Below are 17,538 nucleotides of genomic sequence, written 5' to 3' on the forward strand. Positions count from 1 at the left end.
GAATCTCATCCCGTTTTCGTAGAACAAGGGATGTTTACATCCAGTTGGAAAACAGTGAGTCATTTAATTTTATAGAGTTGCCATTCCGTGCTACAGTGCTTCATCATGAGCCCATTGTCTCTGTTCTCCAGGGTTATTATTTCCATACTGAGAATCCCTTCAAAGACTGGCCTGGTGCTTTTGAGGAAGGATTGAAAAAAATGAAGGAAGGTGACCTGCCCGTTACAATCTTGTACCTGGAGGCCGCTATTCTACAAGAACCCAATGATGCGGAGGTATATTTACTCACGTGCCTTTTACTGGTAAAGGAAAAGGGGGCTCCCTTTAGCATGCAATGATGGAATGATTTCAGGGCCCAAACCTTTGCTGATCATGACTGATTGAAACAGACGGAATGCTAACGGTGGTTTTGGAATAGCGTATGCCTTGAAATAGATAAAGGTGAGCTCTCCATAAGATGAGACCCTATTTTTGAAATTATAGCATTTCCAAGTTGTCGTTTAAGCGTATTCAAAAGAGACAATATTTCAAACCTTTCCTTTTTTTCCTGATGTTTTCAAACTATCTTTTAAACAATGCTATTGAAAAGATGAACACTTGATTTAACAAGAACGCTGACAAATTTTTAAAAGTTATATCAATTTCCCCAATATTGATGTTTTCAATGAGTATATATTTAAAGTCAGTTTCTATGAAACAAGAAAAATATTTATGGTGTAAGTATCTATGTCTCTGAATCTATTGCTACATCAAATTAAGCAGCAGTATTTTGAAAAGCAGAGAGAACCCTCAGATCCTCTGGAGTCCCTTAAACCTATACAACTTAATAATTGTTCTTGTTTTCCATAAAATTCTTGCAACATTTAAAATGTACAATACCTCAAATTTAAGAAATCAGCATACACTGACAGAATACCTTTGCATTCATTGATTATAAATATTATCAGGCCCAAAGACATTCAAAACTGCATTGATTGGTACTGTTGGTATGCACGCCACAGAAAAATCCGCAGTTAGTGCTGGAAAGATCTGCTATTTTTATTCAGCCAGCTGCTTAACAGTAGAATTAGTTGTGACTCTGCTTGCAGTTGGGTATATATAACAAAATAACACAATTATGATTGTTTTTGCAGGCCTGGCAGTTCCTGGGCATAACACAGGCAGAGAATGAGAACGAGCAGGCAGCCATTGTCGCCCTCCAAAGGTAGATGAAAATAATTGCTAAATAAGGGGTCTGATGATTATTAGGTAACAGTGGCCTAAGTATATTTAACATCATAATTATCTTGTAACATAAAGCATTTAGTTAACTAAGTAAAGCATTGACATAGATATAGAAATCTTCCCAGTGACTTCAGAGGGATGACTAGCAATTAATATTTCTGTTTTCTTAAATAAGTGCAATATTTAATCTAGTAATTTAAATAGTTGCACAAAGGAAAAGCTACATGGCCTGATAAACATGAATTAGACATAATGCAAATAAAGTGACTTTTTAATATTCTAGCCACTTGGCATATTTTCTGGAGCCTGTGAAACCTAATGAAGAGGTTTTCTTAACTGGAACGAGCTCCCTTCAGCTGCTGAATACTAAACTGACAACATTTTTAGGTTGATAGAGATGTGAAGCTCACAGTATGTGTCTATGTAAAATACCAGTTCCAAAATATCAGCATTATTATTATCTTTCTGTAGTGGGCTTTCACGTTTCCATGTGAGGCAAGTACCCTCTCCACATTCAGTTGCATTAGCAATGGTAACCATCGAGTCATTTCACCTAAGGATAATCTAATTTATTTATATGTAATTTATTAGCTTACCTGGATAGAAATCCAAGGGGTTGCCTGATTTAGTGCTTTCTCATCCCCACAGTTTTGAAACAAGCAACAATGATGTTCACAAAAAGAAATTTTGTCTTCAAAATACTTTTTTGTATAGCTGCAAACCATATTAAATTGCTCACTTGAATTTACATAAAGCTGCTCTTTGTTTACTAGACAGATACTATAAAAATGAATATCCCTACATTTACTCATGACCAGAAGGACAGAAACAAAACTTTTTTGCATACGTTTATGTACATAGGTGTGTGTGCACAGCAATGTGCACGTGCATGTGTGTGTGCATATGCTTAATGCACTTCCCATAGAAAAATAAGACAAAGTCCCTTCTTTAAAGGATGACTGGGTAGACCTTACTTCTGTGAGTGATTTTTTTTAAGGCAGATTATTTTGGAAGAATTCAAGAATAGTGTTTGGCTAAAAAAATACCTTCATCTGTTTTTATTTTCTGCCTAGGTGCTTGGAACTACAGCCAAACAACCTAAAAGCTCTGATGGCCCTGGCTGTAAGTTATACTAACACTGGCCATCAACAAGAAGCCTATCAAGCTCTAAGAAACTGGATAAAGCAAAATCCAAAATACAAGTATATAGCGAAAAGCAAAAAAGGGTCCCCAGCACTTACCAGGAGAATGTCTAAGACATCAGATGAAAGGTAAATGCAGTGTAAATCCTGATGGTGGGAATTTTAACGACATCACTAGAAATGATGGTGCGTGCTGTGCCCCTTTACTCTGTAGAAGTCCAGCCTGTTCCCTGTGATGGAAGCCTCAATGTCTCCACTGGCAGGAGTGGGAAGCCAACACAGGACATTTGGTTTAGCGACTGAAGGCTGTATGTTATTCCAGCCCTGGCACTTAAAAAATAATAATAAATAAAAGAGCTAAAAAGAGATGCTTTCCCTCAGCTCCCACCACTTTCCTCTGACCCTGTCTGCTGCCTCTGTATTCCTTCTAAACAAGCTCTGGGTTGACAAGATCATTTAGCATAAGCAAAAATAAAACATGCAAGTCCTGCTCAATAGCTAAGGGTGTTATTCTATTTTGGCTTCATCCTGCTGACATCTGGTGTTGTCAGTGCAAAGGTTTTATGAAGCCTACAGTGGGTACAGAAGTCTTACATTTTGGCAACTTTCTTCAGGGATCTTCGCTGGTCGCTTGATCTGTTCTTCTTAAGAATGACTACTATTTTTGCCAGTAAATAACTCTTTTATGTCTGAGAAACTCATCTAATTTAAATAGTTTTAATAAGCCTTCATGTTATCTCACTTTGAGTTCATTATATAGGTGAACTTTTTTATTCCAAACATGAGTTTACAACAGCACCTGGAAGTAAATCTTTGCCATGATAAAGTTAAGAAGCTTATTTTCAAATTTTAGGAGTATACCGCTTCTGATAAATCCACTACGAGGATTCTAATTTGCAATCAATATTGCAATATTTGTAAAGAACTGTAAGATGGAACTTTCAGTTATTTTTCACCCTTGTCTAGCTCATTACTTGAAGAAGTAAAGGATTTGTACCTGGAGGCTGCTCACCAGAATGGTGATATGATAGACCCTGACTTGCAGACGGGACTTGGAGTTCTTTTCCACCTGAATGGAGAATTTAACAGAGCGATAGATGCATTTAGTGCTGCATTAACTGTTCGACCAGAGGTACATTTTATGCTTTTACATTTTTAAGAATTTAGCTGGCCATTTTCTTTCTCCCCTTTTGATTAGGCTAATATTAATGAGATGTCACTTCAGCCATTAAAATTTTAATACCTGAAATAGAAATGTTAATTACAAAACAGTCCCATTTAGAAGCAGATTTATACAAGTTCAATTTCTAGCTGTGTGATTAATTGTACTAGTTATATAAAGTTACCTATAACCATGAGTCAGAACCTCACATTCTGTGTCAATTAAGAGAAGATACAATACTGTTATTTTCTGCAGTCCTCCTTTGAAAGCAAAAATGCGCTATTATGTCCCTTTTTGATACCTACAGTAGAAAGTTCATTTTCTCACCAGGACTATACGTTATGGAACCGTCTTGGAGCGACCTTGGCAAATGGGGATCGAAGCGAGGAAGCTGTGGAGGCCTACACGCGTGCTTTAGAAATACAACCTGGCTTCATTAGGTCCAGATACAATTTAGGGATAAGCTGCATCAACCTAGGGGCATACAGGTAAGTTACAAAAAAGTCAGACGTCATAACTACCAATTGAAAATTCACTTTCTAGCTGGAGCTATCTAAGAAAAAAACCATCAGAATAGAGCTACATAATCTCAGCTATTGTAAAATTTTTTACAAAGTACTAACAAAGCAATGATACTTTTCTTATAGCCACAAATTCGATATAACAGAACTACTGAATTTCTATTAAAAGAAAATAAATCCCTTATTCAGCAAGCTGCTTAAGCATTTTTTTAGCTCTAAGTGCAAGTACTTTTATTATAATCAGTGGGATTTTTCTCACACATAAACTTAGTCCTGTGCTTAAGAGCTTTTCTAAAAGAAAATATAAGAGCCTGTCTTTAGAAGAGAAACTTCACTTAAACTGCTTCAAGTAGTTAATGCCGTCAAAACCACTTTCAGTACATCCTTCAGGAATCACAGGTGATATTCCAGGCTGTCAGCTTTAAACAGTTAAGATGAAGGGGAGCTACACAGCAATGAAGACAATACCCCAGATGTATAAATAGGCTGAGTTCTGCATTACCACAAGCCACATCCAGTTGTTTAAAGAAAATCAAGCAAGAATAACACAAAGAGACCGATGAACTGCATTGGAAAATGATATACTTGAGTCTAGCATAGAGCTTTAGATAGTTTTACTCTAGTTGTTAAGCAAGTTATATTGCTTGTTTCTTTTTTCTCCTTCCCTACAGAGAGGCCGTCAGCAATTTTCTCACTGCTCTCAGTTTGCAAAGAAAGAGCAGGAATCAACAACAGGTTCCCCATCCTGCTCTATCAGGCAATATCTGGGCAGCACTTCGAATTGCTCTGTCTATGATGGACCAGCCAGAACTATTTCAAGCTGCCAATGTGGGTGATCTAGACATTCTCTTAAGAGCTTTCAATCTAGAGCCGTAATAAAAAGTATCCACAAATTGATTAAATTAGGAAACAGAGAACTCTTTTATTACTCATCTCGAAATGACCACATTTTCCAAAAGATCATGGCTGTAGATCAGTAGGGGAATTCTCTCGGACGTTGTTCAAAAAGGAGAAGTTCAAAAGCACAAGATAATGTAAATAAAGTCAAACTCAAAGGATTGAAATGAGCTGTGGCTAAGCTGACAAAGCCCTGAACTAGATGAAATAGCCATTTCTGAAGAACCTTCATCCCATGCAAGCTATATCTCTATATGTACACAGCTATACAAAGAAAAATATATTGAGAACAAACCTAGATAATCATTATTGCACATGAGAATGGCAAGCAATGCATCCAAGGAACCTGCTTAGTAGCTCATCGCACTATGCTGACATCACTTTGCCCTACAACGTGGATTCCCTATCCTTTGGTTTCTTTGTCGAAAAGTCTTCTCAAGGTCCATTTTTAACAGAGCTCTGAAAATAGATGCATGTGAAATGGATGCATTTTGCTTTGAATATATTTATCAGTTGGCAGTCAAGAAAATTTTTGCTTCCAAAGGTACCTCGAATTATTTGGGCCCAGTTCTGCAGGCTCATGGAGTTATAAACCATGCGCGATGTTAAGAGGAACGGAGGTCTTTGGGATTAGGCCACGTCCATATGGGAAAGGCAAGTGTTGCCAGCAAAGCGGTAATTTGCACTAGAATTGTTGCTGTTTAAACCAGCTGTCCTTGATCTTGGACAGAGTGCGTCTGCTTCAAAGGAGCTCAGAGCAGGATCTGCACCTATCTATCTACTTATGCACTTTAACCTTTCTTTTTGTAAAAAAGTGCTATGCTGCTATGCTTTTATTTTGGTTACTAACAACAGAATGTACAGGATAGCCTTGTTGGCATCGAGGACCAAATATCATTTCCTGAAATGCGATGAGAGGGTTTTCAATATTCTTATGTTTAAAAAATGCAAATACAGTATAAACTGCAATATCTAGTAGAAAGATTATTCTATTATGCATCCATCAGGTACTGGAAATACATGCATGTGCATGCACATACATGTTGTATGTGAATTATGTCATTTCAGAACATAATAAGCCACAGACCTTTATTGCTAATAAAGGAAAGTCTTCATAGGAGTTAATGCCCACAGACCACGCTCAAGGGAAAATTTTCCCTGAAAACAATGGTCTATATAATGCTTGTAGGATTGAGACTAAATTTGATCCTGCCGTTATGGTAAGCAGTAGGAGAAGTCTCAGTGACCTCCATGATATCAGACTAAATCCTTAGATAACATCATTATTTGTAGCTGCTTAAAAATGTATACATCTACACCATCCTAATTTTCCCCGCTTGGATGAATGGAGAACAGCACCGGGGGCAGGACCCTGCCACAGGATGAATGGATTGATTCGACTACAGTCAAACACATTTAGCTCAAGGTGAACGTGTCAATCAAAGACAGGAATAGACATTTTTATAGAAGTAATTTTCAGTTGTTGGTATTTTTAATGTTTTTCCTAAATAATGAAAGATAAAAAGTGGGATTAGGTGGCTACTGTGTTGATCTGTGGTTAGGAATGCAGTGTGCAGGGTAGCTATTAGAATGTGTTAAAGTGGGACAAGAAGCACATTTCCTATAAACAGCATTAAAAGAAAAATCCAGCTCAATCAGCTGGATAAAAAAAAAATAAAAATTTAACTGCAGACATCACAGAGAAAGCAGCTCTGTGGGAATTGGACAGTTTCACCAGTACAAACATAAAGTTTCTTGCAGCTGTCTGTTATTTTGAGCAACCACTTAAAGGAAAATTCCATATAAGACAGTGTAATCACTGCATCTAATCACCAACTATAGTTTGTTAAATAAAAATAATAAATTGTCATTAAAAAAATAAAAGGCTTACCCTCACTCTCTCCCACAGAATAGAGAAGATGAAACAGCTACAGGAATTTTTCTAGTAGTGCTTTATTAGTTCATTGTTCATATATATATATGCCTGTTTATCTATTAAGCGTTTCATAACTGATTCCCGGAACTTCCTCTAAGGATTGGTTATCAAGGACTGGCTGGGAATGTCACTGTAGCTAAGTGGGCTGCTGTATGCATATCTGCTGACAACAGTTTGCTCTTTTGCTTTGACAGCGATGTGTGATGACAGCTCTTTATTGATAAGGCAGAGCAGAAGGTGCAGTGCAATTGAATCTGGGAAGTGATAAGAGGGAAGGGAGGCAGCTCCGAGAAGAGGCTGTAAAGCAAAGGCATATGTGCTTAGATTGTGCTTGATGCCCTGCCATCACACAAGTTCTTCCAGAATATCCTCTGTGCCGTTGTGTAGGATAATCAGTGCTTATCCAGAGGAATTAGCTGTTCAAGAGCTTTATTTTTATACCTTTCAAATAAAAAAACCAAAACCCTTAACTGCTTGACTTCTCAGAGACAGAACGACAAGGAGAATTTGACACTGATGGCAGTTGACTAAACCTCTTCTCCTCTAGTGTGTGGACGAGTAACACAGCAATTCTGTTAGGAAAACCTAGTGCAACTCCTAGCCTCCCCAAAAAAGAATAGAAAAAGTAGGTAGCTTTTGATTTATCCTGGGATGCACTGCTGAAAACTGCATTCATCTGCCAATACATGTCCACACCCATGCGACTGGTACAAGGAAAGTCGTCTCTGAAAACCTAGAAACAAACCACCAGGGCTGAACGCTGTCTCCCAAGGGGATACTCAGGACTCAGTCCATCCCGAGCACTGCAGTTCTGCTGTACGGACACAGGCTAAAGCCTATCCAAAGAGGTTGTGCACGCTCTTGGAGATTATCCCAACTGTTTCTCCTCGTTTAGATAGCCTGTGTCCAGTTACCACTGACCGAGGCACTGCGTGAGGGAAAGACTAAAGCAGACAGCCTTACAGAGAATGGTGGCATATCTCCTCTTACCAGACACCAGTGCTGGCCTGGTCTGTGTGGGAGAGTGGCCGATGACTTAGCTCACCTCACTCTAAAGGTCAGGCTCAGCAGCTCTTGGTACTTTGGGGGATTTATTCAATATCCTGGGCTTTATCGTCCTCCTTTAGCCCCCACTGCCAAGCACTGTCAGTGCAGAAGACGGGATTAGATGCAGCTTTGATCTGACCTCCTCATGGTGTTTCTTAAATATTCAGTGGCAAGCGTGTGTATTTGCCTGAAACAGCACGAGGAAAAGTGTGAGAAGGCTGCCACGTATTAACACCCTGAAAACAAAATTCATCTACTGGTACTTCCAGCCAGGCACAAGGTAGAATAAATAAGGCGGCTGCCAAACTGTGGCAGATTGAGCCTGAGAGTGACAGACAGGAAATCTGGGTCCTGTTCCCTGTGCTCCCCATGAGCTCGACCAAGTCAAACCCTCCTGCCATCCCTGACTCGCCCAGGTGTGCACGGAAGGAAGATGGGCACACAACAGCCGTGGCATGGGATGGCACTACACGAGAACAGGGCAGCGCCGCTCTCTCATGGCCTGCACAGGTGAGGTCAGCGCTCGCAAAAACTGAAAGGAAACACACAAACAGAAGGTTGCTCAGGTCTAAGTAAGGAAGCAGTTTTACATAGAGACAAGCTATTTCAGCAGAGAAGAGTCTCGGAGACATTTCAGGATTACAGCTGCAAAGCATCTATGGGGTGATGCCAAATTAGTGCACTGCAATGATTTATCATCATCTCCCACCCGTTTCTCCTTCTTGTTACTCCCCTCTTTCTCCAGAGGTGATTTATAACTGCCTGACAATTAGTTTCAAGTTTTTGAGTCTTTCTTCCATTTTATATTTCATGCAATTAAAAAATGCTTTCCTAACCCCAGTTTGTGACTGTCCCTCCTCTGCAAAGCTTTTTGAGTACGTCTGACCTGTAAGTCTGATCCATCAAGCTGCTGAGCACTGCGAGCCTGTATCCTTCACGGGAGCGCTCAGCACTTTGTGTGATCAGCTGGTGTGTGTGGATTCAGATGCCGGACGAGGGCTGGCCTCTGATACCACTGCACATGCTGAACAGGCGCTGAAATCAAAGTGATTATTTATGGAGTGAGGCTTTGTGACCAAAGCTCATCTCTTTAAACTGTAATGACTCTAGAAACCTTGTTGCAACAGACTGCTTTATGTCAGTTTGATCTTTAGGTAAACGCATATACACGTCTGTATGTAATGGTATTTTCTTATGATCTGATAAATCACAGCATTTGTAAAAATATCGAGGGGGAAGTTCAAATGACACAAAACCTCACATGACAACACTGCACGCAACTACATTAACAAATAACCACACTGAAGTATTAAGACAAAGCATGCAGTAAGGCTACTTAAGTATATGTTTACAGAATGCACGCAGAAGGCCCACACATAGGGTATTTTTAAACTATCGATTGGTATCTTCTATGGGATATTTTTGAAGTACTTTGCATCTGCCAAACTCAAAACTGAGTTGCTCATGTTATTTGGCACAGGTTAGATCAAACGCAGAGCCCCTGTTAAATTCCATCCTCTGAAATCATATTGTGTTGTGGATTTCATGTTTGCTCCAAGTGTTTAATTAATGACAGACACCTGTAGTAACAGCCTTTGCAGACATGTTTTAGTATCCTCTTAAGAATTAAAAAGCTAAATGTGCGCAGCTTTCACAGTGAAGCTGGATGTTTGGATTTTCACATTTTCTTCTCTAGTCTAAACCAGATAGCACCAAACCAGAGAAAAAGATCCCCAAATCCAGTGAAACAACTATTGTCTTGGTCTACACTTACTTGCCACAGGCCAGGCTTTCCGAACTCACCCACTAGCTCTGAAGGCAGCTCAGCGTCCCACTGCCTTTTTTGAAATACATAGATACAAAACTTCACAGGATCTGAGCATCTGCTGCATCCCTCATTTCAGCTGCAGACACTTAACTCAGCTGAAAGCTCAGAAATCAAGGATGAAGAGCTAATGAGCCAATTTAGAAAACCTGGGCCTGTCAGTCAGATGAAAAGGAGGAACCTGACACCACCAAGAGATCAGCTAGGTGACCCTAGGAACACCCACAGAGCACGGGCCTCCAGAACACAAACGCCACCCCAGAAATCATAACTGATAACATCACTTGCAGCCACAGAGGCCTCAACCATTGCCTGCTGGAGCCAGTGAGGACTGGAGTGAAACATAAATTGGTTGTAGATCCCTTTTGCCCAAACGTGCGTCTGCAAAATGAGACATATTAATTACTTCTCACAAACAACCTGCACGGTTGAAAAACAGATTTCTGGTCACCAGTGTTGTCAGCTTAGCAGTCTGTACAGTGAATTTATGTAATAAATGTTTATAAAATACTGAGTATTCACAGAGAAAAGTGACAGACAAAATGCACTGCACGTTGTGAAAAAATGGTGGGTACACAATACAGTATTATCTACTACTCAAACCTCATCTAGCCTAGAAATCAGATTCCTTCATTACAGTTCTACTATTTCGGGACTGGTGAAATAAATCAGAGAAAAGGAGTACCATGCATGAAGAGATCACTGACACTCTGAACAAACCTAGGCAAAATGAAAAAGGAGCATGTCACAGAATCCACGGGAGGTTTCAGAGCCTCAGCCACAAAGGAATAGGTATGGGAAAGAGACAGAAGGAATCCAAATTTTCCTCAAATGAGATGTAACTTTACAAATGCTTGCACATGTGACAGCCCATTGAGCGAGCTTGCATGGTCAAGACTTAATGTGCTTTGATCTTTTTTCCCCTTCCGCATTTACAGAATGCCATCGACATTGGCTAAACCTTTAATTTAAATAGCCTTTTTAATATCAGTAATCTATTGTAAATTCAGAAAAATCAAAGCATTTATAAATATATTTTATATATCAGAGTATAACATATCTAGAGTAAAATAAAGCTATATAGTTTTGAGAGGCATTCCGTGCGGCTTCTTCTATATGCTGTAAACGGTTCGAAAACCTTTGCAATCTTGCATCAGTTTTTTTGGCTTTATTTTTAAGCCAACATATAAGAAAGAGGAGATTAAAGGGTTGGTAGATACTTTCGCCTGGGCCATCTGAGACCTCCATCACTCACTCAACTCCTTGTGTTGCCCGTTAAGTGTAGGTGCGAGGCTTCGCAGCGAGGCAGGCGGTGGGTGCGGAGGTGGGAGTTCAGCCCTACCTGAATGATTACAATCCCTTCCAAAGGTTCAGATTGACCCAGACTGAGAACCTGAGTCTGTAAGTACGGACGGAGTAAAAGGTTAGTTTCTTACTACAGGTAACTTTGCCTCTGTATACTTAGTGCATTATCAGCTGTGTATAATATTAAACACAGACCTGTAGTTTTACTGATGCTTTAATTTGGTGTTTCCTTGCACTGCTCTTTAAAATAATCTATTTCCTCAAAAATGAAGGATGCGCATATTGGATGTGTTAAATTTATTAAGGTCATAGATGACTATTTGCAGAGCACCACATTTAATGTAGTATTTTTGTACTGTAATGGAAGCATGCCTTCCTTGGGTTCTTTTCCACATATTAAATTGTATTTATTTACCTGTATTTATAACTGTGCGATTTTTAAATATGTTTTAAAAATAAACTTTGTCTGTGGCTTCAAATATTTCAAAATATCTTTCAATTTGAAAATGGTCTTGACTATGATTCCTTGAACTGAAAGGAGGGACCTGCTTCTCCAAGTGAAATAAAGGATTTTTTTAATGAGGTCTGCTATCCTATTGTTTACCATGTGAACATGCTTCTCTGCTTAAAAATCAAGCCCAGAAGAGGCTTTTTTTCATTACCAAACATTTTTCGTAAATTCATCGTTACTCTGAGGTAGAGTTATTTTTGCAATTCATTTTTATTTCAACATGTTGATCAGTTATACTTACAACTGGAATTTATACTAGCTGAGGTCTGGCCCAAAGGATTTTGCGCATACACTCCATACGAAGAAGGGAAAAAAGTAGGTCCAAATTTTTCCTGAGGATCATGCAACTGCACATCTCAAAATTAAAACAGAAGAAATAATATTAGAACACAATCTTTTGCGGCACTGGCAACTGGCATGTTTTGCCAGGAGATGTTAAGGTTAGTTTAGTTCTTGGTGCTCAAATGTACCAATGAAGACGCGGCAGAAATGCCCTTTAGTTACGGGCTCTGTAGAAACACGGTCCAGGAACCCAGCGCTGCAGTCCTGAAGCCAAACTGAGCGGTTGGGAGAAAAGCATCAGTGCCAAATCCTAGGTATAAAACTGCTCAAAAAATCCCTGGGAAGGATACTGGTAAAGAAGTCTTAAAATATAATCACTTACTCCACACCAGCTGCCAGCCATGCGCTATCTGTCTTCGGCATTTTTATGGCACTCATCTTTCACCACAGCTGTCAGCGCCTCCCTTACTCCTGTCATCCCTGTAGCACACCTGAGGGACAGAGAGGTGTCACTTCCCAGTTTTGTGAGGGGGAACAGAGACCAGGGGCGGTGTTAACTTGTCAGTTATCTAATACTGCCTCCCACAAGCAGGCCGAAAAAGACAGCAGGCAAATCCTGCACAGGAAATTCTTGCATGAAGTCTGAACAGGGCCCTTCAGCTCGTGCAAGGAGCCACATTCTCCCACCTCTTCCAGTTGCTACAGGTGGTGCGAACACAGCACGGTGTCACTTGCCGTGGTCACAGAGGACATCTGTGATAGAAAAGAAACCAAAATAGATCATTACATTTCAACTTCAGGAGCTGAACCACCTTTACCTTTCTTATCATTCAACACTTCACATGGCCTCTACTTCCATGTCAGGAAATCTCACTTACAGCCCTGTGGATTTATCTCTTACCTCTCCTCCAGTTCCTGGTCCCATGATCCTATACAAAGATGCAAGGGTTGCCATCCTTCAATCCTATTTTTTGGCCTATTTTTGCATCTACCAAAGAGTTCCAGTGGTCACACTGCTACGGAAAGCCCTTACACATGAGGAAAAAAGACTTCTTATCGAACAGCAGGTCAAATTTCTAACTGTGTACGAGGAGTTACAGACAAAGATAAAACTGTGACTGAACAGCAGGAATTTGCAGGTGAAATGGCAACACTCTTCCACATGAACATTGCGAGCTCTTGTGTTCAAAGAGCATCACCTGGCTTAGAAGCTAAAACCGGAAAAAATTAATCTTAGTTTAAATCTTATTCTCTATTTTTGCCATGGTTTATACCCACTCAGGGCTTGGGGATTTCTATTTTATTTTTTTTCCAGCCATAGATGTGCCACAAGTCACAAGAAATCAAGACTCTCACAAAGCTCTTTGTTCCCTATGCACGTTTTTTTTAAGTAAAACACCAAACATGACCAAAAGGAGTAAGAAAAGAGGGAGTATCAAAACACACTCAGTCAGTCTGTTCCTCTTCAGCTCAGACAGAAAAGAAAGAAGCAAGAATCCACACAGTCGCAAGATGTGAGAATATTTCTTTTTAATTTAAAACAGTTGCAACAATGTCATTCACAACCTTTCTCATCTGAGACAAATACTCTCTAAAATGTTAACAGTGCTTCAAGCAAACAACTCCGAATGGTGCAAAGTAAACCAGTACAGACGCTTCCAGGACACAACAGTAAAACCACCGAAGAGTGAATAAAAATCAGAAACTGATCTCAGCCATTAAGGTAGGAAGGGTGATGGGAAAAGAACAAAAAGTTATGTCCAGTTAAATATTTTGCATAGTCTTTCAATGCATGAAAACAGCGAAGAAGATAAAAATGGCTGCTGCCAGGATGGAGAACAAAAGGAATGAATTGGAGACACTTCTAAAACAATCTAACGAGCTCTGGTTGCATCTGTGTTCCAAACGTGCACTACGACCCCGTGGAGGCTGCCTGAATCAAACAAAATGGACTGATTCTGGTTTCAGTTACACCAAAGTGAGTCAGAAGTGATGCCACCAAACCCAGCAGAATTGCAAGTGACAGTAGTCCAGAAACATCTAGGCTTGTTTTTAAACCGCAGCTTTGAATAAATTAAATTTTTATCTTAATTATATTTTAGGTAAGAAGATTAAATAGGAGTTGTGTCTACATGTGTTTTGGAGACTGGAGACTGTGACTCGGAATGAGGGGTCTACTGGATCCAGCACGCTGCTAGGAATGAGAGAGGGAAAGGAAACCAAGGGAAAAGTTGTTCAGTTTTTCTTCCTTCCACTCTCCTAACCTCAATGTATCATACAAAAAAGTAAAATTCATCCCAAGAAGTAAGAGCGTTAATTTGCTCTTCTTCTGGATTTCCACAATTCTCAGGTTAGATTGTCTCAAACAGCTCACAGTGATTTTTCTTCCTCCATGCTTTTTTGTTGGGAGGCTCCCAGCACCCCTAACACCCCGCCAGCGCTTGCAGTACCCAACCCATGGAGCTCCCCCAGCAGCCGCTGCCCGGGTTGCGCTCCGAGGCCTGGCCCGGCACAGTTAAGTGCACACAAATCTTCACAGGCAAAGCCTGATAAATTAGTCATCTATTCAGTACAGTCTGTTTGGTTGTGGCTTCTGCATGCTGGAGTTTAAAAAAAAGCCAAACAAACCAAAAACCCCAAAACTCCTCTCCCTGAAGAGTCAGGACTTTACATCCCACTCCTCCAGATTCAGGATGTTCTTCACACACATCCCATCGGAAAAGTGAGATGACTTAACACGCCATTTGAAAAAGGAGGGAAGCCACTACTTTAGGAGACAATAATTCCTCCAAGAGCTGAAGAACTTTAACATATTTTCAAGTGCTAAATTTTAGAAGATCCGTAAGCCTTTCCCCCAAGCTGCTCCTTGCACTTCTGACCCACCTGGTAGTCTGGGCAGCCAGTACCCAAGAACGATGAGCTGAAAGGAATTTCAGAAGCCGGGGTGCTACAGTTCCCCTACCAGCCCCAGCGAACCACTCTCCCCTTCCAGTTCCCATTTCCAGTTTACCACCCACTTTCTAAGTGCGCCTCCCATTAACTGAGACCAGTCAGTCCCACAGCCATTCCAGTTTTAGGATGTACCAGACAAATGGTCTGCAAGAGTCCAAGCTCCATCCTTAATCCTACGAGACCAGCCATGTTTCCAGTTTAATAATGAATATGGGAACAACTGTGTTGGCCTTTATTTACCCAAGGTTTCTAAATAAAAAGGTAGTGGCCACCAGAACTTGTTAGTTTATAAATAGCCCTTTAAGTTCATGAGGCAAGAGGGAAGCCGTTGTATTGAACTTCCTTGGAATACAACTGGACATAAAAAAAAAATTTAAAAAGAAAAAAAAAGAAAAGCATTTTGTCCTTTTTGTACTGCCAGAATGAAAAAGCACAAACATAGATATACAGAAGTTTTGTTCCTTCAGTTTAAATAGAAGGTGTGTCACTGCATAATTTGCTGATCCCATTTTCTGGTGAAATAGACACATACCCAAAGCCTGGAAGAGGAGAAAAAAATTACTGGCAGCTTTTATTTTGTCCAGAACTGGTGGCTCAATAATGACATGGCAGCTGAATCTCACAGGAGCCACTTACTGATGTGCGAGGACGTCGGGTTTATGTGTCAGGAAGAGCACTAAGTGCAGGAAGCTTTCCCAGCAATTAGGCACCATTTACAGACTGCAGAATTATTGCACTAGAATTTTTCTCATAATCTTTTAAGATCAAAAACTGATTAAAAAAAAAAATCAACAGTGTTTTTTGGCTCTGCATGAGGCTATACGACTGGAGGGAGAACCATTGCTCCCCTGGTGCTGGAAAAAATAAAATGCCCTACTCACAACCAGATTTTTAATTTGGGTTCTCTTCTGTAGTGCGTAGCTGCCTGAATTTTGCTATTAAACTGGCAGGCACTGACTGCAGAGAAAATTTAATTATACTTCCCTGCCTCTCTTGCACTCTGTAAGGAGGATTTTTTTTTTTGGCAATAAATTTTGAGGGCTCAGTAACAGTGCAGCAACAGTCTCTAAGCAGCGGCCAACACTGTGAACCTCTGGGGTTTTTATGGAATTATGAAAGGTATCGCACTCACCATTGCATTTTTTCTAGAATTAGCATTCTCAAATACAATTTAAAAACTCACATACATATTCTTGTCTGTGACACAAACTGAAATAACATCCAAAGAAAAAGACAGGAAAGGCCAGCCCCTACCTACGCGCCCTTTCGGCCCTGCCAGAGATATAAACGCCCTTTTAGAAGGTGGCTGTGGAAGAGCCCAGATTACTGGTGTGTTTGCAAGTTTCAAGAAAGCTGAAACATCATTTCAAGGTGGGTTTCTTTTTGTTGTTAGGTTTTGTTGGTTTTGCTTTTTGTTGCTTTAGGGGTTTTTTTAAGGGAGAGAGGAGAGAATGGCAAATCAATAAATTGTCAATTTTACTAAGCAATTTCCCCCACTCACGGACAGACTAAATATTTAAGCAATCTTTGGCAGAAAGCAGAATTGCACTGTGAGTACTTTGTAAGGGAGTTAATTTCAGATGGAATGTGAGATGTCTAGATGCAAATTTCCCTGAAATAAATATAATGGGACATTAACCCCTTTCTCTACCTCCTTCATAAGAAAATAAAAGTTAAATAATAGCCTTGCCTTTCCTGAGGGTATGCATTTAATTTTATAGCCTGCTTCTTTTAACCATCTGTATTCCTGAATCTGTTGGGAAAACCTGCAAAACAAACATTCAAGAGAAGATGAAGAAACCTATGTCTGCTAAAATAAAATCTACTATTTTTCTTTGGCAGAAAATGTACAGGACACTGACAGGACATTGCTTCCATCTCCATTAGTTTCTTAGGTTTATGCATCAAAAAGGCAAACCAAAATACTATAAAACTGAATTCCAACAGATATAACTTCAGTTGACTTTTCTCACTGTACTGAAAACAATCTCCTAAATAAGATGCTCTGCTTTGAAGAACACTCACACATCCCCCTCCCTCCAACTTTGTACGTGATGTGATTTCTCTAAATGCTCTGAACTCTGCTTGAAAACACTGGCTCCCAGTTCCCAAAGACGCAAATATTTCCTCCTGGTCTCCAGTGGATGCATGGACAGAACAGGCGGGAGCTGGGCTGAACTGGGCTATTTTTGTTCAACTCTGAAACTTCTGTTTTCTCCATATACTGCTGCAAACTCCACCAGTAATCTGCATGGTCTTAAGGTATCCTTTAAGGTGTATAAATTTAAAACAACATACTATACATCACCTAATAGAAATTTTCCCTCTAACACTTAAGGCAGCATCAAACGACTGGTTTTAAATAAACTATAAATATCCCATGTTTTCCTTTGCTTTTTGGCAGTCCAAGATTTAGGGGTCTTTCATTGGTTTTAGATTTTCTTTTTTATTGTACTTTTTTTTGGGCAGGTTAAAAAGGCTTATGGCTTCTTAAGGCCAGGTAATAGATTCAAGGCCTAACTTGGTATCCTGTGGTAAAAATAAATGTAGCCCAGGTCTTTGGGAGGTCGTTCTGAGGCACAGACTCTAAGGTCATTGTAGATCACCCATCTGAAATGAAAACAACATTGATTACCTTCCATGTGTATAAAACTCATCACAAGTTTATCAGGGATTTCTGAGACCCAAACTTCAAAGAGCTTAGAATCTAAAATTAGGCATTGCAACAAGAACA

General features: G+C 39.9%; 2 protein-coding genes across 4 annotated transcripts in view; one reads left to right on the forward strand and one right to left on the reverse strand.

Moving 5' to 3' along the window:
- PEX5L (peroxisomal biogenesis factor 5 like) overlaps positions 1-4,925 on the forward strand; it is a 40,359-nt gene extending 35,434 nt beyond the window's left edge. For all 3 annotated transcript variants that reach the window (XM_054207374.1, XM_054207375.1, XM_054207376.1), the window contains 6 exons: positions 132-275; positions 1,134-1,204; positions 2,298-2,495; positions 3,333-3,498; positions 3,859-4,016; positions 4,721-4,925. In XM_054207374.1, coding sequence (XP_054063349.1) covers positions 132-275; positions 1,134-1,204; positions 2,298-2,495; positions 3,333-3,498; positions 3,859-4,016; positions 4,721-4,925 — 942 coding nt within the window. The remainder of the gene's footprint in view (positions 1-131; positions 276-1,133; positions 1,205-2,297; positions 2,496-3,332; positions 3,499-3,858; positions 4,017-4,720) is intronic.
- An 8,435-nt stretch (positions 4,926-13,360) lies between these two features.
- The window catches only part of USP13 (ubiquitin specific peptidase 13), a 53,275-nt gene continuing 49,097 nt past the window's right edge, over positions 13,361-17,538 (reverse strand). Inside the window, exon 21 of the mRNA XM_054206569.1 lies at positions 13,361-17,414. Coding sequence (XP_054062544.1) covers positions 17,321-17,414 — 94 coding nt within the window. The 3' untranslated portion in view covers positions 13,361-17,320. The remainder of the gene's footprint in view (positions 17,415-17,538) is intronic.

This window comes from Rissa tridactyla, chromosome 6 (assembly GCF_028500815.1).
Source record: "Rissa tridactyla isolate bRisTri1 chromosome 6, bRisTri1.patW.cur.20221130, whole genome shotgun sequence".
Lineage (NCBI taxonomy): Eukaryota > Metazoa > Chordata > Aves > Charadriiformes > Laridae > Rissa > Rissa tridactyla.